General features: G+C 38.4%; 1 protein-coding gene across 12 annotated transcripts in view; it reads right to left on the bottom strand.

The window, feature by feature from the left end:
• Positions 1-579: 579 nt before the first annotated feature.
• Positions 580-25,493, bottom strand: part of LDLRAD4 (low density lipoprotein receptor class A domain containing 4) — a 578,389-nt gene continuing 553,475 nt past the window's right edge. For 11 of the 12 annotated variants that reach the window (XM_078153536.1, XM_078153535.1, XM_020985593.2 and 8 more), the window contains 2 exons: positions 3,135-3,188; positions 580-1,243 (listed from right to left, as the gene is read on the bottom strand). In XM_078153536.1, coding sequence (XP_078009662.1) covers positions 713-1,243; positions 3,135-3,188 — 585 coding nt within the window. In that variant the 3' untranslated portion in view covers positions 580-712. The remainder of the gene's footprint in view (positions 1,244-3,134; positions 3,189-25,493) is intronic. The other variant, XM_020985600.2, reaches the window with a different exon arrangement.

Here is a 25,493-nt window from a genome sequence, read left to right as displayed (position 1 = left end):
CCTCAGGCCTAATATTTAATCCACAGGTGAAGAGACAACAGATAAAACTTCACATAAAACAATTCCCCTCATATATATATATATATATTTTTTTCTAACATTAAGATAGTGCAACTTTTAAAAACACATTTATCACAACACAAATGAATTCCTTGCATTCATCTAATTTCCCCACTTTATATCTTGGCACACAAAACAGAAATTTTGATTCATATTTTAAAAACAAAACAAAACAAAAATTCCACACCCTGGGAGGAAAAGTAAACTGGCCAATTCTTCCCCTTGATCACATAGTAATACTTTCTTCTTTTCTCTCTGCCATTCAGTCAATAGAAAAGAAGCCTTAGTGGCCTTGTTTATGTGCTAAGTTTCCTTTTAGAATTAAATAATTCAAATAATCTTTGTGGGTTTTGTTTTCACGGTTTTTGTTAAAGTATTATCCCTCCTTCCTTCCCTCCTGCCACCCCAACCCCCCTTCCCCCCAAAAAAGCCACTGTTCATGGTCAACCTGAATGGAAGTCTGTAATATTTCAATCCACTTTGCATGCAATTCCCCTGAAAGGAATCAGAAACAAAGAACACGTTTGCACATTTGGTTTTACTCAGGTGTACCATGTAAAACTTCAAAACATTGTGCATAGGAGGCAGGCCTATGGGCTGCCCTTTCCTATTGGTTTCTCTTCTCTTCCGCTCAAGTGCCCAGAGGAGGAATTCAGACAAGGTTCCCAGGTTTCCTGTCTTTGCCTTTGATAGGTACTATTGTGCTCTCTGAATTGTTCTGCTGTAACTGAAGTCTGCTTCCCCTCTGGGTGTTGCTGTGCTGGTGATGGAAAAAAGAGGAGCCAGGGTAATGACCCATCACCTCACTGTAAGTTGGGGGTGGTCCTTCCATCCTTCCGTTACTGCTACAGTTGGTTGCACTTATGCCCGAATTGCTGCTTGGTGGGCATGGGCCCCCATTGTACATAGAAATATCTATCAAATCACTGTCAAATATAGTTCGGTTGGGTGGGGCCCTGACAGATTCTCGATTGAGTTCCATCTGCTGTTCAGGATCCCGAAGCTGCAGGGTACAGGGTCCCTGGTATGGCGGTGGCTCCTCCCCATCAGAGAGGGAGATCGTGGGAGGAAGATCAATCTGATGCTGTACATAAGGATAAGTGGGCTGGAAGCGGCTGAAACGGTCCCTCTGCATAAATGATGGGGCAGTAAATCTGTCCCTAGTCCGGGGAGCATACATAATCTGGAAGGGAAAGAAACTCTTGTTAGAGGAAAATATTACTTTTAAAGGAAAGGGAGAAAACAAAGATTACTCTGTGTTATAAATATATAATGGATAGAAATACACCTGCATAGAAAGATAGTATATAACACATGTATGTGTACATTGTTATATATAATTTACATACATATATACATGTGCATATTTATATATGTATATGTATATACTTGTGTATACATTTTTTTCCTCCAAAGAGCCAAATACTTGGAACATGCCATTCCCCTACTGTTCTGGATACATGGAAGTTCCTCTTATTTTGCTCTGATTTAACCTGGTGGGGAGCAGAATAGAGAGAAGAGCTTGGTAGGGAAGAAGAAACCAACACAGCTTCCCCTCTGCCCCGAACCTTTATATATACATACATACATATATGTGTGTGTGTGTGTGTGTGTGTGTGTGTGTGTGTGTGTGAGTGTATGTGTCTGTATTTATAGTAGGGTAATGGAACATTCCAAATAATTGGCTCTTTAGGTTAATCAAGTATCTCCAAATATAACATACATGGATTATTAATTACTTTAATTCCATATCACGCACAGATTACTTTAATTCTTCAAGTATCTGCTATTTCATGTTAATCAATCCATCAATGAACAAGATATAGGCAACTAGGTGGTACAGCAGATAGAGGGCTGGGCCTGGAGTCAAAAAGACTCATCTTCATGAGTTCAAATCTGGCCTCAAGACAGTTACATCTATGTGACCCTGGGCAAGTCACTTGACCTCATTTGCCTTAGTTGCCGCATCTGTAAAATGAGCTGCAGAAGGCAATGGCAAACCATTCCAGTATCTTTGCCAAGAAAACCCCAAATGGGGTCACCAGAAGTCAGGCATGACTAAAAAATGACTAAGCAACAATTAGTTATTGTTCAGGACAAAGCAGTATTCTTTTTCTTGCAAAAGATGAGTTACTTAGACTTAGTTCTGTTGACAACTAGCAGTGTGACCTTGAACATCAGCTCCTCTGAACCAAGAAGCAGTGTGGCAGAGTACAGAGAGTGCTAGGCCTGAAGTCAGGAATACTAAATTCATATTCCACATGTCTGTGACCCTGCGGAAGTCGCTTAATCTCTTTAACACCCACTTTCTTCATCTGTAAAATGAGCAGGTTGTACTAGATGGTCCCTTCCATTTCTACATGTATGATCCTACAAACAGCTGATTCTCTAAAGTCCCTTCTAATGCTAAAATTGTCTGGATGAATGATTCTGTCATTTCTCAACATATTCCATTTCTAGTTTGAGAAGACCTTGAAGGTGCCTCATCTCAGAGGTGTCAAACATGCAGCCCATCACGAGTGCATCAGAACCAGATGAAAATGTAAGCTAGGCAGGGGAAATATTTAACAAAATAAATAAATTATAATACAATAGCAGTAACATTACATCAACATGCAGCCTGCAGAGAGCTTTATGTACCGATTAGTGACCCCCATTTCTATTTGAGTTTGACATCACTGATTTCTACATAAATAGCCAGTCACCAAACACTTCCATCTTTCAGGCCCTTGTCATCACAATTCCATGAATACCCCTAGTGAGTATCTTTTGTTTCTTCTGATCTCTATATGTCACAAGTCCTCAGTGGTGCACCTGCTTCTTTATCATATTTGCAGTCACCTGAATTGACTTATGTGTGTTGTGTCTCAGTCTGTACTCTCTTTGTATGTTTGTCCCCTGATGATTTTGCTATATTGATAGTTATTTGTTATTTGTCAGGTATTTAAACCTGTTTTCTCCCTCTGCCTCTTTACTCCTTCAGGCTCCCCTCAGTAGACACTGTCGCTATACAACACAGACAATACTCCCAAATGACAGACTGAGGACCTTGCAAAGCAATTTAAATACCATACCTCTGACGCAGCCTGCCTCGGCACGGAGCTGTCTGAAGGCCACAAGCACCCTTCCTAGCCATGGTGATGAGAGAGAAAAAACACACAAACACAGGGAGAAATGTCATTAACATTACTAACTGCCAATAGCAGCAAACATTGTTTATTCAAATATGGGAGCATAATAATTTTAAGAAAAAATAACATCTGTTAGAATAGAGATGGTCATCAAAGGACTTTTTTCCCTTTCATGGTTGAATTTGAAAAGCAAAGGCCCATGGTGACAAAAAATATTGAAAAATTTAAACTTCCTTTACAATACATTTGAAGTTAGGTGTTAACTAAAAAGATTTTTACTTGTACGTACACACCCCAAATAATTACTGTTTTTGTCTACATGTTTAAGGGAAATTCACATATTTCAATCTAGTACTGCTCAGTTTAGGGTTAAAGGTATGAGAAAGGTGAAAGTAGAGACAATCTTTCATCACCAAAGTGACTAACTTTACTTTATGTTTTTATTTTATATAGAAATAGGTTACTTTATACAGAATTGGGATTTTCTGAGCCAAGAAAAAGCAATAAAACTTAGCTTAAGTGAGCAAGACTTTTATAGTCTCTCTGGATTTCAAAGTCACCAAAACTGATTCTCAAAATCTCAGTGTCTTACAAATATCTTCTAATAAGTCATCCTTTAATTCTATTTATCACAAGTCAGAGATGATCTAATATCCGATGGCTAAAAGTGATATTTCAAAATATATTACCAAATGAGAAAGTGACAAAAGTGACCTTAGTTGACATCTACTATGTGTATGATGAATGGGCAATCTTTTATTTTTTTTTCTTAGACTTATAAGACCATAGAGTTGGAAGGACCTCAGCAGGCACCTAGTCCAATCCTTACTGAAAGCATTTTTCTCATCTAAAATATCCTGAAAAGTATCATTCAGCATTTCTTTGAACATTTTATGTGATGGGAAATTTACTGCTTAGTAAAGTAGTCCACATCAGTTTGGTATAGTTTTGCTAGGAAGGTCTTCCATATATGAAGCTGAAATAACCCTCATTTTATCTGATCTTAGTTCCATTCCCTGAAGCTAAGCAAAATAAATCTAAAACTTCTTCCACAAGAAAGCCTTTCTAATATTTTAAAGGCAGCTTTTATGCCTCTCCCTTCAAGTCTAATGGAACATCAGGACACGTGGTTTCAAATCCTAACAAACACTACTAGCCTTTTGATAATGGACAGGTCTCTCAGCCCACTCAGCCAGTTTTCCTCATTTACAAATTGGGATCATACCACTGGCATTCTCCTCTATCTTACAAAGTTGTCTGAAGTCAAACCACCCTTTTGTTTGCTTTGGGTCCCGCTGGATGTGAGATTTTGTAGGGAGCTCTTGCTGCAAAAGCTCCGTTTAGATAAGGAGGAGGATGTGTAACTTACAGCATTAGAGAGTTCCATGGGAACCGAGTTGAGTGATCTGCCCACAGTTACTCAGCTAACATATGTCAGAGGCAAGACCTGAATTCAAGTTCTTCTGACTCCATACTGCTGCCTCTTAGAGGCAGCTAGGTGGTGCAGTAGATGGAGTGCCAGGTCTAGAGTCAGGAAGAACTGCGTTCAAATCTCACCTCATATACTTACTAGCTGTGTGACCCTGGACAAGTCACTTAACTTCTGATGCCTCCATTTCCTCAACTGTAAAACAGGGATAAAAATAACACCCACCTCACAAGGTTATTGTGAGGATCAAATGAGATATTTACAAAGTGCTTAGCACAGTGCCTGGAATGTAGTAGTCACTATACAAATGCTTGTTGTGTCCTTCCTTTCTTCCTCCCACCCACATTATTTTCAAGGCTAAATATTTCTGATGTCTTCATTAGGCCATGTGACCACATTGAGGAGGCAATATTTATTGCTACCAGAGCAAACTCCTCTTGATTTAGTTCCTTTAAAAGCAGGTGAGGAACACTGGCAAAATGAATCCATCACAGAGCAAGGACTGCAGAAGATGTGATTCTGCCTCTAAGCCTCATGGGCAGTGAAAAAAAAGACTATTGAAATGCTAACAAGAAGAAAGTCATTTTTGCTGGATTATCATCCATGTGAGGGGTAGTATGGTGTAGAAGATGGAGAGATGGCCTTAGAGCCAGGAAGACCTGAGTTCAAATCCCACCTGTGACACATACGGGCTCTGTGACCCTGGGAAAGTCACATAACCTCTCAATGCTCAGGCAACGCTCTAAGATGATATATGCATTTTGCAAAGAAGTTGCTGCTGAACTGCACTGGCAGAGGGTGCTTCCTCAGCCAGGAGTTCTCTATGCCACTGAAATCAGAGAACCAGTCTTTCCTTATCCTGCTTGGTATACATCTTATATTTACTTACCTCTGCATATATTGTTTCCTTCTAATAGAATATATGCTCCTTGAAGACAGGGACTGCTTCATTTTTGTCTTTGCATTCCCAGCACCTAGTACAGTGCTTTGCACATAGTAGGTGCTTAATAAATGCCTGTTGAACTCGTTAACAAGCATTTATTAAATGCCTATGGTGTATATAGCACTGTGCTAAGCATTGGGGAAAGACTGAAAAGCAACAACATGTGGCCTGCAAGGATCCAGTTCTGTTTAAGTTTGACACCATTGTCTTACATTACCTTCATGTTCCACAATTTATTTAGTCATTCCCCAATCAAAGGGCATTTGTCAAGCAGCCATTTCAAACACACCACATTACGTAAGAGACAAATAAAAGTACAGAACACAAACAGGGACAGTTGATAAGAATAAAGATTTGGAGCAGAAATGGACCTCAGAGATCATATAGTATCAGGAGTGGGGAACCTGAGGTCTTGAGGCCTCATGTGGTCCTCTGGTCCTCAAGTGAGGCCCTCTGCTTGAATCCATTTGACTGGTGGATTCAGTCAAAGGGCTGCCCTTGAGAGACCACAAGTTCCCCACCCCTCATTCCAATCTCCTCATTCTATAGATGAGGAAAATGATCCCCAGAAAAGTTAAGATTTACTCAAAGTCACATAGGTAGCAAGTACCTGAGTGGGAATTTAAAAACAGGTCACCCAACTCCAAATCCAATGCTCTTTCTACTGTTTTGTGCTGCCTAAGTTGAATACATATAGCTTAATGATATCTGTTTCTAGGCCTCCCCTTGGACATTATTTCTAACCATCACAGTGACTACCACAATGACATTGTTCCTTTTGAAAATAACAAAGATGACAATAACATGCAACGGGATGTAGAATTCAGAGACTCAATCGAATGTAGTGAAGTTGGGGGATTTTCCTGTAATGCCTCAGAATTAAAATGAAAACAAAAATAAAATTCTGGACTACCTATATTTTGGTGCAGTTATCAGTTCAATGTCCAGTGATAAGATTAAGATTGATTCAGCCAGAAATTCTGCACATTTAGGTATTACCACTTTTATGCCGCTTTTTTTCTTTTTATTCTTCATTCATGTTATGTGTGCATGGGTGGACTTTGGCCCAATTTAATTAAATATTGGGTCACTTTTGCTCAAAGAATGTATCCACGGAAGGTTGTTCAAATTTCTTTGCTGGGACAGGCTAGCCATTTGTCTATGTTTTAGGTATCTAATTTTAGTACTTGGGGTACCTCGCTCTGATATGTGGTACCTAGGTTTAAGGTACCCTGTGCGTCTGTATCTACTCAATATCACAGTTCATTAGTTGGGTCAATGCATTTATTTCTTCCCTGGTTAACTAGAGGACACAATTAGTTCAAAGCAACAGAATTAAAAATGTGAAAAAATAAAGAATAGAACATTTACCCCATATGTTGAAGTATCTTTCCTCCAAATACATACAATATCCTTAGTAAGGATGGGCAAGCATGGGGATCACATGAGGTGCACATTCATGGAGCGGCAACTCACGACTTCTGGTGACATCATCATGCTACTTTTTCTGGGCCTGCTCCTGGCTGAGTATTGGGCACTGCTCTTTGTTGAACATGTCCCTAATTGGTCTTAGAGTGTCTGTTGGGAGAACGCTCCCTGATACCTTTTATTTGCTATCAGCTTTTGGACTTCATCTTTTCAGAGTGATCAGGGAAGTCATGTCAGCTCTAGTATGCTAGGGCAGTGGTCTCTAAAATGAGGCATGTGCCTACAGGTAGAGTTATTGATCAGCTGCAGGGTGGGAAGGTGGGTTGCATCTCCTTATGCTGTGATAGCCAGCCATAGGTCTTGTTTCAATGCAACCGCATCCACCCCTATGAGACATCAGTTCCTTCGTTTCCAAGATTCCAACTTCCCCTCTTCTTAACTGGGTTTGGCCCTCAGGCAATGATAACAACTTCTACACAGGAACCCACAGCAGTAGCTATATGGGTGTCACTGGGAAAATTCCTCTCCTCCCAATATCCTACATTTACTGACCCCTCCCCCAATCATTTCACAGCTGCAGCAGGTTGGGGCTTGCCACAGCTACTGATGAAAAAGAGCCCCACCCTCCACCCCCATTTCGAGTGGGACAGAGTGTGTTGCATAGGAAGAATAGGCATGAATGAGTCACAATACGCATTTCAGACTTGTATTATAACAATAACAGCAACAACAATAATAGCTAACACTACATGCTAGGCACTGTGTTAAGCACGCTGAGCCTCACAACAACCCTGGGAGGTAAATGCTATTATTATCTCCATTTTATAACTGAGAAAACTGAGGCAGATAATGGTTAAGTGACTTGCCCAGGGTGACAACCTGTGATGTCAGATTTGAAATCAATTCTTCTTAACTCCAGGCTCAGTCTCTCTGGCAACCTGGATACCTCTATGTTATATAATCTTTCCCTCTTCTGAACTTCCTTACTACCATCAAGGGCCCCACCATTCTTCTAGTCACCCAAGTTTGCAATCTCAGGGTTACTTTAGACTCTTCACACACATTCACCCCTATAGCCAATAAATTTTGCTGAAATTGCTTCTTCTATAGCTTAGACAATGATTTTCGAAGAATATATTCATGACAGCAAAAGGGCCATCAGAATCACTGAGTGTGTTCCATTCTGGCCCTGTACCGCCCCACCTCTTTCAGTATTTCTCCATTCATGCAATGTTCTCCCCGGATAGCTGGAGCCTGGCCCTCTGTGGAGCACTGTGTCTGTCTCTTCCTCTCTCATTTACTTGAGGATTTTGACAAAGTCGAGGTGATCACTGGGTGTGTAAAGCATCTGTTTGCTTCTTTTCCCCCAACAGGAGTAGAAGAGAGCCAAAATTAAGAAAGGCTATCCTTGAGTATCTGCTTTAAAAAATGGGAATAAGACCCCAGAAGGCAAAGGAGAGAAACTGAAGAGCCCCTGGTAGTTAACAATGTGCTCCCATCACCTCCCACAATCATATAAGGCTCTCACAGAGCTTTACTCTCCTTTCAGCTGTTTAGCCCCTTACTTTGCCAGGCACAAATCCAGGTCTCTTCAGAATCGCCATCCAACAGTCAGGTCAATTCAATTGCTGTTTGCAAGACAGAGAGATACAAAGTACTAACCAAATAGTTTCTGCTCTTAAGAAGCTTACAGGGAGAAGAGAAGCCTTAGGGGAGGGGGGTGGAGGAAGGGATATGACAGCTGTCTTCAAGTATTTTAAGGGCTGTCATGTGGAAAAAGGGTAAACCTGATCCACTTGGGCCTACAGGGCAGAATCAGGGTGAAAGTAGCAGGAGACAGATTCAGATTTGATGTCAAACCTTAAAAATGGTTAACAATTAGAGCTATCTAAAAGTGCAGACTTTCTGAGTATGCTATAGAGAAGATCTTGTCTTCTGGTATGAGGGACCAACTGGCCTGAGGTCCTTTTAACTGACATTCTAGGATTGTGTTTCAACTGAGTCACTTTCCTTTTCCTGCTGCAACATTCCAGAGTGATGTGCCACCCCAATCCCTGCAGGGAATATAGGAAAATAAAAGCCCCCACGGGGAGTGAGTCTTTTCATTGTCTTTTTTTTAATTAACTATTTGGCAGACCTCTTTCTGTCATGACTAAAAAAAAAAAAGTGTACCTATGGTTTCCAGGAACTGAAATAAAACTGATAGACATTTGGGCTTCTTTCCAATTCTCAAATTTTGTGATTTTTGTGAAAGAAAGTCAGAGGTGAAAAACACAGAGTCAAATTTGAGAAAGTAATGTTCAATTCATTGGGTAAATACCTCTATCTCTGGGAGACTACAGGTAAAAAACTCATAGAATAAGAAGGAATGGATTGTAACCCCTAACAATGTAGGAAACACTGACGCAGATCCAATGAAGAATACATTCTATCCTTACCTCTGAATGGGCTTAAGGTACAGTCCAGGTAAGTCAATTAGTGTCCACTAGTTTTGCAATACTTGTATATAAAGAATCTTAAACTTAGGCTGTTTATCAATGTAACATTTGGAAAGTATGCACAACACACCCTAAATACTGCCTATATGCTTCAAGAAGCTGGCAGTCAGTTAATAAATATTAAGTGTCTACTATGTGCCACACACTGTGCGAAGTGTTCAGAGATATAAAGAAAGCTAAATGACAATCCTTTCTCTCAAGAAACACATTCGAAAAGAGGAGTCAATATGTAAACAGCTATATACAAACAATCTATATATAGGATACATTGAGAATAACTGACAGAGGGAAAACACTAGAATTAAGAGGGATCAGGAAATGTAGTGTTGAGTGGGAAATGGTCTGGTATGTCAGAAATTTGAAATTTTGGTTTTGTGTCTGATCCTGGCCCATTCTTCATCACCAGCATAAAATCATGGAAGGAGGAGGAGATGCTGTCACCTAGAAAGCCTCTGCTGAAATGAATTCATGAAATCAGAACCTTTCTTCCCGAGGTACAGGTTTTACAGGCTTCTTCAACCACTCATTTCAGTAGTTCATAGCTATCAGGTCATTCTTCCTAAATCCTAAATTTCTCATGTATCAGTTTTAGATCCAATGTCACACAGCTAATTCATGTCAGAGTCAGGACTAGAATCACTTTTGGCATGTTCTTTTTAGGGCAGTGTGGTGGAATGGAAAACACTGTATTTAGAATCAGGGGACCTGGGTTGTATGACCTTGGGTAAATCATATACCTGTCTTGGCCTTAACTTCCTCATCTGTAAAAGGATGGAGCTGGACTTGATGACCTCCAATGTCCCTTCCAGCTTTAATCTATGATCTTATAATCCCATTTCACAGAATCATAGAGCAGGAAGGGACCTTGGGGATTATCTAGTTCAATATTCACCTTTTACAGATGAAGATTAAGTGAAGATGAAGATGAAATAAAAAAGATAAAGAAGAAAATAAGAAGAGTGAACTACTCAGAGTCATGCAGCTAATTCTTGACTGTCATGACCAGAATCCATGTTTCTTGATTCCTAATGCAGACTTGGTCAGCAAGTCCAAACAGTTTGTACTTGACTAGGAATCCCTTCAATAATATGCCCAGCAAATGGTCATCAGACTTCTATTTAAAGACCTTTCATACTGAGGAACTCACTCTTGCTTCAGGATAGTTCTAATGATTAGGAAATCTTTCTTCACATTGAACCAAAGTATTCTTCTATAATTCCCTCCCATATCTTCTAGTCCTGTATTCTGGCCAAGTACAAAAAAGTCTAATCCCGCTTTCATGTGAGGGCCCTTTTATATCCTTGAAAAAGTTTAATTTCCCCAGGACTCATCTTTTCTCTCATATAAACATCCCACTTCCTTCAACCGATTCATGTACCATATAGTAATGTTTTCCAGTCCAATCACTATTCTGGTTAACTTCCTCTAGATACCCTCCAGTTTTTCAATGTCTTTCCTGAAATGAATCATCCAGATAGAAAACCATATTCCAAATCTGACATGAATACGGATTTCTAGTTTTGATCTTCTGTTGCCTGAGCCAAAGATGACTTTGGTATCCATTTTTGCCAATTCACAACCTCAGTCATGAAAGGCTCATTGGGGCTTTCTCTAGCTCTTCAAGTGAGGCTTACAATCCATTACTCCTTAACAGTTCTATACGAGCTTTTACACAAAGAAAGCTCTCAGTTTCCTCGTTCTATACTCAATGAATGTGGCAGCAGTAATAGTTAGACTAACCCTTCACATCTTTAAACTCTGCTTGGGAGTCTTTCATCAGGCTATTCTTCTCCAGGCCAATTCACCACCAATGGCTCTTTATAGAATTCTCGTAGGCATTCCCCACCCCACCCCTACCCTAAGATGCAGCAGACCCTTTAGTAAACAAGGCATGCATTCTGTCCTATAGCTTATAGATGTTTCAGCTTCTTCATGTGCCAAATATTAGTAAAATTTTTGAAGGAGGAATAAGAACTAATTAGATGTTGGCATTAATTCAAAAATCTATGCTTCTGGAGTTATCATACAACAGATTTTTATCTCAACAATAGAAAACTATAATGTTCTTGGCTAATGCTTGCAATGTTATGTATTATAATCAGATGACAACTGAGAAATAAAAATAAAATAATACTAAAAAAGAGTTCATGGATTTGTTGTGAGGAGTAATAACAAATGATGGCAAACTGTTCTGCAAATACACAGATCTACATGCATCCTCTCAATATAAATTAACTTCTTTCCCTGTAGGGATGTCCATAGCAATTTCATGCTTAATAAATCTCTTAAGACACTTGACTTAAATCTTTCTAAGTTATACAATAATTCAGAAAAAGTAAGAGCCATAGATTTTACAATTAATGATAAAGTACTTACTATGTGTTGTGCTAAGCCCTGGGGATACAAACACAAGGAAGCAAGACAGTTTCTTGCCTTCAAGGAGTTCACAGTCTAATAGGGGAATATAGCACATAAAGAAGTACTGCAAAGTGGAAGTAGGACAGCATGCCGGGGAGAAAACAGGTGGACTGGTTTGGATATGCCAGGACAGTGTCACGGAGACTTGGTCCTGGCCAGAATATGGAAAAGCACATCCTTTATTTTCAATATACTAAGTACCTGTTAACCTTTTAGACACAAAGTACTATTATGTATTAGACAAAAACAAAACAATCCTAACTATCAAGGGGGTGGGTATAATGTACAAATCAGTAATTTAAGATCTTACAAAACAATTTCAGAGAAATGGAAATTATTAAAAACTTGAGGGAAGGAGAAGCTTAGGAAAGGCCTCAAGTATAAGTGGACCCTTAAAGGGATTTAGATGATGGCTCATGTAATGATTTAGTCCCTGGTTCTGTACATAGTAAGCTTACAGTATTCATTTATTCATTAAGTATTTATTACTCTGATATTACATAATAGATATTGTCATGTCTAACATTTTTATAGCAATTTGTGGATTATGAAGTGATTTACATATGTTATCAAATGTGATCTTCAAAACAATCTTATGTAGTAAATACTGTAGGTATTCTTATACTTATTTCTGAAGATAAAATAACTGAGTCATATGAAAAACAAATGACTTATTCAAGGTCACGTCACTAGTAAACAGCAGAATTGAGCTTCAAACACAGATCTTCTGATTTCAGATGTTTAAAGACATAAAGAGTTCTCATCCACGAAATATTAGTATACATGAAATTAATCTTCCAGGCTCCTTTAAAACAGTATTTTCTGAAACTCCAAACCTTTATCTGTAAAACAAAGAGACTGGATTCAATGACATCTAAAGTCTTTCTTATATCTAAATCTGTGATCCTATGTTTAGTATTTCTGACCATTATTTTTCTAGCTGAAGTACAAATATTTAAGGGTATCACCACATATCACATAGAAAATATTCTCCATTTCATTAAAAGCATAAAATGCTTTCTCTCAATTAAACTCGTTATTTTTTTTCAAAATTTCTGCTTGTTACAGCTCTGTTAACACAAGATTAAAACTGGTTTCTCATCTTGCCACCTTAGTCAAACACAGGCCATTAGGTTAGCTGCTGGTTTGATATCCATAAATGGTAGTTCATTCATTCAGCAACAAGCATTTATTAAGCACCTACTTTGGGCAGAGTATAGTTCTAGGTGATGATAATGACATAAAGATAAAAATTAAGAAAGTCCTTATCCTCAATCAAGTTTATAATCTGTTCCTTTGTATACTTAATTTTTATAATTAAATTATTTCATTAATACAAGAACATTGTATTAATGAAATATATATAATTGTATCCATCCAGACCTCATAATTAAGGTGTTCTTCATTTGGTACCAAGGAATTCTAAAGCATCAAGAAAGGAGCTAACACATTGGTTGGTGACAAGTCTAGCACTAAAGGCAATTAATGTTGGAATGGGACCCCAGAGGTTACAGGTTGTTGGTGTGCCCAATGGAAAGAGAAAGAATTTTTAGGTGTACTCACGATGGTTTTATATTTTCAACAGAGTTCCATAAAACTTCTGTATTGTGTCTTCTAAGGGAACGAACAGTCTGAATGAAATAATCTGAATGATACAGCGATGGCTAATACCTTATGTTTCCATGGTGCTTTGAGACTTGCCTTACAACATGTGGTAGTTCATAAAAATATTACAGCTTTATTTTAATAAGAGGGAAGCTAAGGCCAGTGAGCTAAAGCAACTTGCTCATTGATATGAAAAATGCTCTAGATTTATCCTCAGTTTCTTCAGGAGTTTTTTTGTTTGTTTGTTTTTAACAAGCTGTCTTTAAACTGGTAGCTGAATCCTGAAATGAGTCCTAATAACAAGCCTAGAGGGCTTAGAGAAACAGTTTAGTAAAGAAAAAGTTCAGGATTCAGATTCAGAAGATGGGGTTAAATGACTTGCCCCAAAGCTCCCCCTACTCTTCACATACTTTGACCTAGTTGTGGGACTATGGGGGTGAGTCATTTAGCCCCCGAGTCTTAGCTTCCTCATCTGCAAAGCCAGAATAAAATAACCTGTTCTGATGTGAGCATTTCAAAACACGGATAGTACAGCTTTTTACTATACATTTTATTTATTTATCTATTTATGTATTTTATTATTTTATTTTTAGTATTGCTCTTTCTACTCTAGATGGCAGTAACAGATTGAGTTTAGAGGCTGGCTCTTTGAACAGCCTTTGCTATCATCCCTATAACTTAGTTTTATTTCTCTTTTTCAACATAGGATCAGATTATTCTTAATTATCAATATTTGCCTTCATGCAGAACACATCTCTTAAAAGAAGAAATAGAGCATGCAGGAAAATCTGATGGGATAAAGAGAAAAGCAAGGCAATTCCTTATATTCCTAATGAAGTTCATATTAATTTGGATGTTTACAGACACAGAAATTAAGCAGGAAAAATGCAACTTTTAACTAAAAATATTTAAGCTTAAAATGAGATTTTTTACAGGAATAAGTTGATCAAATTGTTTATATATATACACATATATGTGTATATGTGTGTGTATATATACGTAATGTATATACATATATGGGAGGGAGAGAAGAACAGGGGGAGGGGAGAAAAAGAGAAAAGGGAAGGGGAGAGAAAGGAGCCTCAGAAACCATTTAGGCAACCCAAATCAGATTAAAAAGATAATTGGGAACTATTTAACAAAATAAATGAAAATGCCATAGAATACAGATAATATTAATATGTGGGTTTTCTATGTGGTCAGAGATCCGAATCCTTATGTATAGTTTTGTGGCCCCTTTTTCTATTTGAGTTTGATGCCACTTAGACCACTTAAGCACGAATCCCTTCTCCAATAGCCCCAACAAAGAGTCATTTTAGCTTCCAACTGAACAGTTCATTCCATTATAGATTCTGCTTGACCCCAGAGAGCTAAACCAGGACAAAGCGGGGAAGTGACTGGGAGGCCTACTTCAGACCCCTGAAGGTTTTATATCAAGCCTTTTTTTTTTTAAATAAACCTTTCAGCTTCATATCAAGCTAGAATAGGTCTCCCTACAACTTCTATCCTTTGTCATTGGTCTGCCCCTCTGGGTCGAGTGTTGTTGTTCAGTCATTTTCAGTTGTGTCTGACTCTCTGTGACTCCACTTGGGGTTTTCTTAGAAAAGATACAGGAGTAGTTGGTTATTTCCTTCTCCAGCTCATTTTGCAGATGAGGAAAATGAGGCAAACAAGGTTAAGTGACTTGCCCAGGGTCACACAGCTAGTAAATGTCTGAGATCATATTTGAATTTAGGAAGATGAGTCTTCATGATTCCAGGCCTGGCACCCTATCCACTGTGCCACCTAACTGCCCTGGGCCAAACAGACTTAATTTAATTTCTTCTCTCTTTTCAGGTTTGTACTCTCAGACCAAATTTGCCTGTTATTCCAATTGTTTTTTGATTTCCTACTTTAGCATTCCAGTTCCTTATGATGAAAGTGAACATCTTTTTTTAATGTTATTTCTAGAAGATGTTACATGTCTTCACAGAACTGATCAACTTTGGCTTCTTTGGAATCAGTGGTTGGAATATAGACTTGTATTATTCTGATGCTGAATGGTTTGCCTTGGATTCAAACAGATATCATTTGATTATTTTTGAGATTATACCCTCTAGTATTGCTTTTCTCACCCTTTTTCTTTTTTTTACTTTTTTTTACACATGCTCTGTACCAGTTTATTAAAATCTTTCTATGTTTTGTTGAATTTTCAATGCATGATAATATCCCATTATATTCACATACCATATTTTCCCTATATGTCCCCAAATCAATAGGTAACCATTTTGTTTCCAGTTTTTTTTTGTTGTTGTTGTTCAGTCAATTCAGTCATATCTGACTCTTCCTGACCCCACTTGGGGTTTTCTTGGCAAAGATACTGGAGAAGTTTGCCATTTCCATCTTTGGCTCATTTTACAGATGAGGAAACTGAGGCAAACAGGGTTAAGTGACTTGTCCAGGGTCACACAACTCAGTTTTTTTAAATATAAATTTATTTATTTTCAGTTTTCAATATTTACTTCCACAAGATTTTGAGTTCCAAATTTTCACCCCATCTTGCACCTCCCCCCACCCCAAGATGGCTTGCATTCTGAATATCACTTCCCCTAGTCTGTCCTCTCTTCTATCTCTTCCCCTCTTCTCTTATCCCCTTCCCCTTCTATTTTCCTGTAGGGCAGGACAGACTTCTGTACCCCATTTCCTGTATTTTTTCTCACCCTTTTTCAAAGAGGCAAAGGAACTAGAGACCAAATTGCCAACATTTGCTAGATTATGGAGAAAGCAAGGGAGAGAAAAATATCTACTTCTGCTTCACTGACTAAAGCCCATGACTGTGTGGATTACAACAAAATGTGGCAAGTCCTCAAAGAGATAGTAATATCAGATCATCTTACGTGTCTCCTGAAAAACCTGTACACAGGCTAAGAAACAATAGTTAAAGCTGAAAATGGAACAGCTCATTATTGATTTAAGATTGGAAAAGGAACAGAGCAAGTCTGTATATTGTCACCTTATTTATTTAACTTATATGCAGATTACATCATGCAAAACACCAGGCTGGATGAATCAAAACTGGAATTAAGGCTGATGGGAGAAATAGCAACAATCTCAGATATGCAGATGATACCACTGTGATGGCAGAAAGTGAAGAGGAATTAAAAAGCCTCTTAATGAGAGTGAAAGAGGAGAGTGTAAAAGCTGGCTTGAAGCTTAACATCCAAAAAACTAAGGTCTTGGCAACTGGCCCATCATTTCCTGGCAAACAGAGGGAAGCAGTGTCAGATTTTACATTCTTGGGCTCAAAGATCACTGCAGACAGTGACTGCAGCCATGAAATTAAAAGACACTTGCCCCTTAGAAAGAAAGCTATGCAAATCTAGGCAGCGTACTAAAAAGCAGAGACACCACCCTGAGGACAAAGGTCGACAGAGTCAAAGTTTTGGTTTTTTCAGCAGCAATGTGTGACTGTGTGAGCTGGACTATAAGGAAAGCCGAGTGCCTCAGAGTCAATGTTTTCAAATTATGGTGCTGGAGAAGACCTTTGAGAGTTCATTGGACAGAAAGGAGATCAAATCAGACAATACTTAAAGAAATTAATTCAGTCTATTTGTTGGAAGGTCAAATACTGAAGTTGAGGCCTAAATACTTTGGCCACATAATGAGAAGATGGGACTTATTGGAAAAGCCCCTGATGCTGGAAAAGATTGAAGGCAAAAGGAAAAGGAGACAGCAGAGGATGAGATGTATAGATAGTAATGAAACAATGAACACGAATTTGGACAGACTTTGAGAGATAATGGAGGATAGAAGGGCCTGGCATATTATATAGTCCATAAGGTCACAAAGAGTTGGACACTACTGAAGGAGTGAACAATAATTCTTTTCAGGTAACACAAACCCTCATCTCTTTAAAGATGGTGATCATAGCAGATTAGATTATTATGCTCACAGGATTACAGATCTAGAACCACCTAGAGCTGGAGGAAACCTTAGAGGTCAGATGATCCAACTTCTCATTTTACAGATGAAGAAACTAAAGTTGAGATGTTAAGTGACTTGCTCAAAGTCACACAGGTAGTAAACAGTAGATCCAGGATTCTAACTCAGGTCCTTTGACCAGCATTAGGCCTACATCCATCGCACAAAGCTATTCCTCCCCTTTTCCATGGTCTCCTTTTCTTCAGGCTATCTGTCCTCAGCTCCTTCAAACCATCCTTTTATTGCTGAAAACTTATTTTTTTGAGTCTACTACAATGAGCCCTGACTGATTTTTGGATGTTTCCAATAATCAAATTTATCTTCAAAGAATGGAGATTTACAATCAATTTTTGAAAACAAAAGAGCAAAAGAAAATATTCTGAGGGCAATTCCAAAAGATAAGTTCCAAAAATATTCTCAGAAAAGGCAGTGATAGTATTCTTGGTCTGTCTACTTTAAAGGGAACAATTAATTTCAATATGCAATTCTGATAAACATGTTAACCAATTAGTCATTTAACACTACATATTCAATAATCTATCACCTACCTATCATTCAGATGAAACTCTGGATAGAATAAAAAGGGAAACTCACTTCAGTTGAACTATCAGAGCACTTAACCCCCTATCTCTGTCATTCAAAGGGAGACACTAAGTTAAAATTATGCCTCTCTGAGTGCTTCAATTAGGCCCTAATCCTTTGTGGATATACCATTTAGAAGATGGAGATTTGCTGGATGGCCCTGATTACATACAAGCCTCTTGCCCAACTGGAGAGGGACAACTTGCATATGATTAAGTAAAAATCTGTGCTTAATGTTTGTAGTTAAGTAAATTAAGGGCAGCTGGCATGGATGTATTTCTGCACATGGCTCCTGGGAATACAACTTCAGTGGCTCATGAAATAATGAAGTAATCCAGCTGGATGAACAGAGATAACCAATAGTTTTGGAAATGATCTACTTAACCCATCCCAGGTCATGTGACTAAAACTTCAAATTCCACTAAAACAGAAATCTTCCTTCACCAGGGAAGGGCATGGCAGCCCTCTAATATAGTGCTTTCACTGAATTTTAGGTATGAGTTTCCCTTGATTGAATGAATGCATGAATTAAAAAAAGCAATTACTATACACTTACAATGTGCAGGGAATTGTGCTAAAAACCTTAATTCTGAGGTTGGACCCTTGTTTATTCAGGATCCCAATAATATCATGGATCATAATTGTGGTAGAACAACTAAAAATAATAGTACTCTGTATGTTATTGAGATTTATAAATTTCCTAATAGTACTTTGTATGTTATTGAGATTTATACATTTCCTAGCACTTGCACATCTATTATCTCATTTAGAAGATAAACTTGATGAGAATAGAGATTGTTCCATTTTTTGAAATTGTACCCCAGCATCTGGCACTGTGCCTGGAAGATAACAGACACTTAATAAATGTTTATTGATTGATTGATTGATTGATTGATTGACGAAGCCTCAGGAAAAGCCAGTGAGAAAAGTAGAATAAGCATAATTACCCCCAATTTGTAGACTGGGAAACAAAGACACATACTGTATATCTTCAAAGTCACGTAACTAGTTAGTGATAGAGCCAGGACTAGGTCCCATGTCTTAAACTCCTAAACACACATCCTTTCCATTAAACCATGAGATGCTTCCATTTCTCTACTAATATATATCCTTGAATTATAAATGGGTACTAGGAAAAAGAGGTTTAATAAGTTAGTTCCTTATCCAAATGTATGAATGAAATGCCTTCTGTTTCCAACAGACAGTAAATACCCAATAGCACTCATATTAATCTAAGTTTCTTGTCGTTGTATTTCTAGCATTTAGAAATTTATGCTTGGCATGCCTAGCATAAAATAGGTGATTAATAAATGATTGATTATCTCACCATCTGTCTGACTGTTTAACAAATTCATAGAAACAGATCACTGGAAAAGATCTCTGAAGTTTCCTAGGTCAACCAAGTCCTAAGGTTTGAATGTCTTCTACAATATTCCTAACTGCCAAGGAAGCCCTTTTAAATTTTTAGCTATATCTAATTACATGAACTGTCATGTTAAATTAAAGTCTACCTCCTTGTAATTTCCATACCTTGGTCCTCATTCTGCCCTCTACTAGCAAGCAGAATCAATGTGACTCCTCTTCCACAAGACAGTTCTTCATATATTTGAAGGTACTGCTCAAGTACTTCTTCAGTATTTTCTTCTCCATGTTAACATTTCCAATTGCTTCAACCAATTCTTTTTTGGGAATATAGTTCAAAGTCTCCTGCTGTCCTGATCATTCTCTTCTCTACCATTCAATGAGTGAATAATGAATTAAGAAATTTAAGGTTTACTACATAAGGAACAAGTCACCAAAAAGAACAATAAATACAATTGGTTTCTTTATTACCCAACTACCTTGGAACAAAAATTGGTCTAATTTGCTATTTCTCTGCAAGGTTGCTATAAAGAAATTATTTAAGTGATTAAAAATATATTTCATAAACATTAACATTTAAAAATCAACTAAGTATCATACAAAATCAGAGAACTCTAGAGCTATGGAAGGTACCTTCTCCCAGTTCAAATCATTAATTTTACAGATGAGAAAAGCAAGGCACAGAAAAGTTAAGTGACCTGTCCAGGATAGTACATAGCAACTTATGATAAAATCAGGATTATCATTTAGATATCCTGTCTCCAAAGCCAATGTTTTTTCTACCACTTCAGACACCTCTAAAAAAAAAATTTCAATCAAATAAGATGCTTCAATTCAAGTAATAAGAACAGATAACCATAATCATACTTTTTATGTTGTTTTAGGGTCTATAAAGTCCTTTGTATACATGATCACACATTTGATCCTTACAAACCTTTTGAAGCAGGTAAGACAGATATTATTCTCAAAGTACGGAGAGAAAACTGAAGTTGTGACATCTAAAATCACAAAACTAGTGAACAGAAGAGGCACAGCACCATGTATTGTACTTTTCCCACTATTGCATGGAAATAGTTAAGAAAGGCTATGATTCAATTCACTTAATTCAGCAAAGAATTATTAAGTATCTGTCATATTCAAGGCATCATGGGAAACTTCAAGGCAGGAGTCTTTAACCCCTTCTGTGTCATGGACACAGTTTAGTGAAGCCTGTGGATCCATTCTTAGAATAATTAAAAAAATAAAATAAGAGGGGCAGCTAGGTGGTGCAGTAGATAGAGCACCAGCCCTGAAGTCAGGAGGACCTGAGTTCAAATCCGGCCTTAGACCAAACACTTGACACCTACTAGCTGTGTGACCCTGGGCAAGTCACTTAACCCCAATTGCCTAAAAAGCAAAAATAAATAAATAAATAAATAAAATAAAATAAGAAATATAGGATTGCAACAGAAATCTCTGCTAAATAGTTATCAAAATATGAAAAAATGTTCACAGACCCCAGTTAAGAACCCCTACTCTGGGGATACAAAGATGGAGAATGACATAGTCCCTGCCCTCAAGGAGTTTATAACCTGGTTGTGTGGAGAAGACATATAGAAATAACTATGCCTCAAATTAGAATGTAAGTACATGGTTTGTTCTCATAAGGTGGTAATAATAATAATGATAATAACATTTAAAACGCACTTACTATGTGCCTGGCACTGTGTTAAGTACTTTACAATTATTATCTCATTTACACCATCAAGGAACCCTGGACTCGAAATACAAAGTGGTTTGAGATCTGGGACTATATACATTGTGTGACCCAGCTAGGTGGAGCAATGGAGTTGGTCTTGCAATCAATAAGACTCATTTTCCTGAGTTCAAAGCCAGGCTCAGACACTTACTAGCTGTGTGACTCTGAGCAAGTCACTGTTTGCCTCAGTTTACTCATCTATAAAATTAGCTAGAGAAGGAAATAACAAACCAACTCCAGCATCTTTGCTAAGAAAACTCCAAATGGAGTCACAAAGAGTCAGACACAACTGAAATGACTAAACAACAATGTCCTTGGGTAAGTCAAATCACATTTCTGAGCACATTTCCCCATTTGTTAAATGAGGATACTTATGCCTTCCTTACCTATCTCATAGAATTGTCATGAAGATCCAACTAGGCAATGTATGTGAAAATGGTTTGAATGGTAAAGCACTATAAAGAGATATGGTATTATCCAACAAATAATAGTATTTAATTAGAGCAGCTAGGTAACACAGTGGATAGAGTGCCAGGCCTGGAGTAAGGAAGATCTGAGTTCAAATTCAGCCTCAGACACTTACTAGATGTGTGACCCTGGGCAAATCACTTAACCTTGTTTGCCTCAGTTTCCTCATTTGTAAAAATGATCTGGAGAAGGAAATGGCAAGGCACTCCAGTATCTTTGCCAAAAAAAAACCCAAATGGGGGTCATGAGAAGTTGGACATGACTGAACAACAACAATAACAAAATATATTATTAATGCCTATTACTATAATTGTTAATCACGTTATTCATCCATCATCATCAATTATTTCTCATCCTCTGTGAAGAAAACATACAACCTGCACCCTTGCATCCTGCTTTTTCATCAATGGCAGTATGAAATGGGGTTGTGCTGTGTATTTGACCACTGTGGTAATTCCTGAAGATGAAAATGTTGAGGTGGCTATTTTTATATTGCAAAGCTCTAGCTCTATACTTCTATACTTATCCCCCCCTTAGACCACCCTCCTTCCCTAGTCACTAAGTCCAAGTCACCTCTTCCTTCAATTCTACCCTTGCACCACCTGCTTGAGGGCCAGCGGCCCAGGGTGGAACGCGATGATAGAACAGAAAGGAGCATTCATCATGCCATGCATCACACTCATTAAAGCCCTGGCATAAAACACTCCAATCAGGAATGCATGTATCTCCCAGGATTATGCCTGGAATATTCCTCTGTTATTGGAGGTGGGTAAGAATAATCCTTGAGGAAACAAAGCAATAAAGAGAAAGCTGGACAGTCTCAAAGTTCAGGAATCTAATAAATTAATGCACTGGAAAACAATCATAACTTAACGAAAGAAGCAATACACCAAGATTTACATCACTGAGCCATTCATCGCTGTTCAGCATTAAACATTTATTTTTCTTGTAATTTAATTTAGCCCTGGATTGCTATTTTTCACTTTCATCCAGAAGTGTTTTTTTCCCCACTATATTCAGGGACAGTACAATACTCTCCTCACAGGGCTTTCCTGGAACTGTATCTCCGAGTACCAGACGGGCATTATCAATGTGCGCACTAATGAAAGCTGACTGGCTCTAGCAGCTTGGCCTCCCACTGAGTTTGGAAGCAGGGATGCTGGGTCCAGTCGCAGCCTGTGCCTTCACTGCTACATGCCTCCTATGGCATTCTGGAAAGGGATTACCACCGCTAGAAATGGGCCTGGGGGCAGAGACAGTGCACAGTGCTCTTCCCAACCTCCATCTTAACACCAGGAGAAAGGGAAAGGAGGTAGGAGAGGGAACAAAATGGGGACAAAAACCCATGGGAGAAAGAAGAGAAAGGAAAAAATGTGATAACCTCAGAAGTTAATCCACATCTCCCCATTCTTAGAAATGGACCTTTTCAAGTGTAAATGTAGATATGGCTATTTTCATGCTCCACAGATGTATTTTTCTCACTCCAGTCTTCTTTTTCTTGTTTCTCATGGGTGAAAGCCTCATACAGGTCATTACTGGACCAGTGGTATAGGATCATAGGATTAATAAATAAATTTATATAGTAGGCATCTTAGAGACACTGGTCCAGCTCTCTTGTTTTATAGATGAGGAAACCAAAGCTTAGAGAGGTTAGATGTGCCTCATCCCCAGGCACTAAGTATCTGAAGGATTGGAACACAGGTCTTCCTGAGTGGTACTATGAAAAGTGTAGTGGATTGGAAGTTTGAGGAGCTGGATTTAAATCCAGACTTCACTTCTTACTTTATGTAAGTTATTTCACTACCCTGGGATTTGGTTTTTCCCTCTAGAAATTGATATGGTTGTACTAAGTGGCCTCTGAGATCCTTCCCAACTTTAAACCTTGATCTATTATATCATGCTGCTTCATTTTCTCCCTCTAGAATTGCATGAGTCCTTTTAGCTACATGGTTCTTCTAGTCCTCTAACTTCTTCTAAAAGGATGCTTTTTAGAATTTATATTTTCCTAGATGTAAATTCTTGCTGTTGACTTTTCAGTGACAGACATACCACTCTGGGAATCACAAGTAACAGTGTCAAACTAAATGACTGAGAATCAAGGTAACAGATACCCTCCAGTATGTACCCAAGTGAGTTGTAAACAGGCAGGTGGTGTTATTTGGGGCTCATCTTTCATAGCTTCTACTGGCCTCATCACTGGCTCTGTATTGTTATTGCTGTTTGTTCTTCGTTCTCGAAGAGGACCATGGCATCAGGAAGGTGATGCATGATTTGCAAGTGAATTGGATTTAAGTAAGGCAGGGCTATGCAAAGTCACCAGCCTCACTCTCTCTTCTGAAGCCATGTGGGTCCAGTGGCAAGATCAGGATGACTGGAGGTGGCCCCAGAACAGGCTCCATAAAGAAGTTCACAAAAGAGTCCCGAACTAGAATGGGGCTGTGTAGACCTGTTCTATTTCAGCAGAAACATGAAGCTGTCTCCATCAATAACATTCCACTTCCCCAGCTTGCTCAGCAGGGGGCACTAGGTGCTCACAATGTTTCAATAACAAGCTGTAAGATCAGTTGTCATGTTTCAGTCCTCCATATAGAGGTTCCCAAACTTATTTGGCCTACTTCCCCTTTAAAAAAAAATTACTCAGAACCCCCTGGAAATCTATTTTTTAAAATCCTTTAATATTTTTTTTAAAAATTTGCATCATTTCAAAAAAATATAATTTTGTTTTAAACGACACATCTTATATTTAAGAATTTATTGTAAAACAGTGGTTTTTTCCTGCACTGAAATTTTGATGATGCAATATTGTGTCATGTAACCATGTAGTACAGCATTATAAACAAGTCATCACATGCACATTTTCCTGCCTATGCATGCTGGACTTCCTGACAAAACTTGACACCTGCCTGCCAACAATACACTTGCTTGTTAAGACCTATTGGCAGACTTGACTACTGATGGGTTATACCTTGAATTTTGTGTGTTTATTTGGAAAATAATGAATCACAACTTTAACTCTGTCACATAACAGATGGAACATGCATGAACATGTTTTCAAAACTTTCTTTTCTTCTCTTCTTTCCTTATGCTTTCACCTCCTTCCTACTTTTAATCAAAGCCACCCCATTGCAACCGAGGCTACTACCACCAACCCTATCCCCCCCCCATCGTTCCAACATCACTATCGTCCATTTTAGGAACCTCTGTAAGGGAAAGCCTAGGATTAGCACAGACCAGGGCAAAAGAAACTTCATCATCCAGCAGCAAATGTATATTCATTTGCCTTTTGCTCAGTGAGCACCTTTCCTACAAGAAATGGAAAAGACTCTTTACAGACATTATTTCATTAGCTCTCCCAACACCATGAAGAAGGCTCATGAAAACAAATTACCTCAAGCTCCGGTTTCCCAAAATTTTTTAAAAAATCCTTAAGGGAATCTTAGCCATTTGCCTACTCAGTTTTCTTTAGTCACCCAAAATAGGGGAGTCAGAAGTCACCAGCCTACTCAAAGAGAAGTGGAAGGGGGAAGTTATGGATAGGTTTGGCACTGCTCGGTGGTGTCTTCATTTCCCTTGTTCAGGGAATCAACAGACAAACTAAGACCTAGGAAAGACTTTAGCTTAAAAAGGCCAAAGTCAACCACTGCTTCCAGGGCCACCTCCAGTTGTCCTGATCTATATCTTACCACTGGACTCAGATGGCTCTGGAGGAGAAAGTGAGGCTGGTGACTTTGCTCTGCCCTGCCTAACTTAAATTCAATTCACTTGCAAGTCACGGCATCACCTTCCTGATGTCATTTGGTCCTCTTCCAGAATGAAAGACAAACAACAACAAAAACAACAACAGAAATGTAGGAAATGATATTAGAAGCGG

Source organism: Phascolarctos cinereus, unplaced genomic scaffold (assembly GCF_003287225.1).
Source record: "Phascolarctos cinereus isolate Bilbo 61053 unplaced genomic scaffold, phaCin_HiC Scaffold_4;HRSCAF=312, whole genome shotgun sequence".
In the NCBI taxonomy this organism is placed as follows: domain Eukaryota; kingdom Metazoa; phylum Chordata; class Mammalia; order Diprotodontia; family Phascolarctidae; genus Phascolarctos; species Phascolarctos cinereus.
Note: the sequence above shows the minus strand (reverse complement) of the source record. Positions and strands in the feature narration are given on the sequence as shown.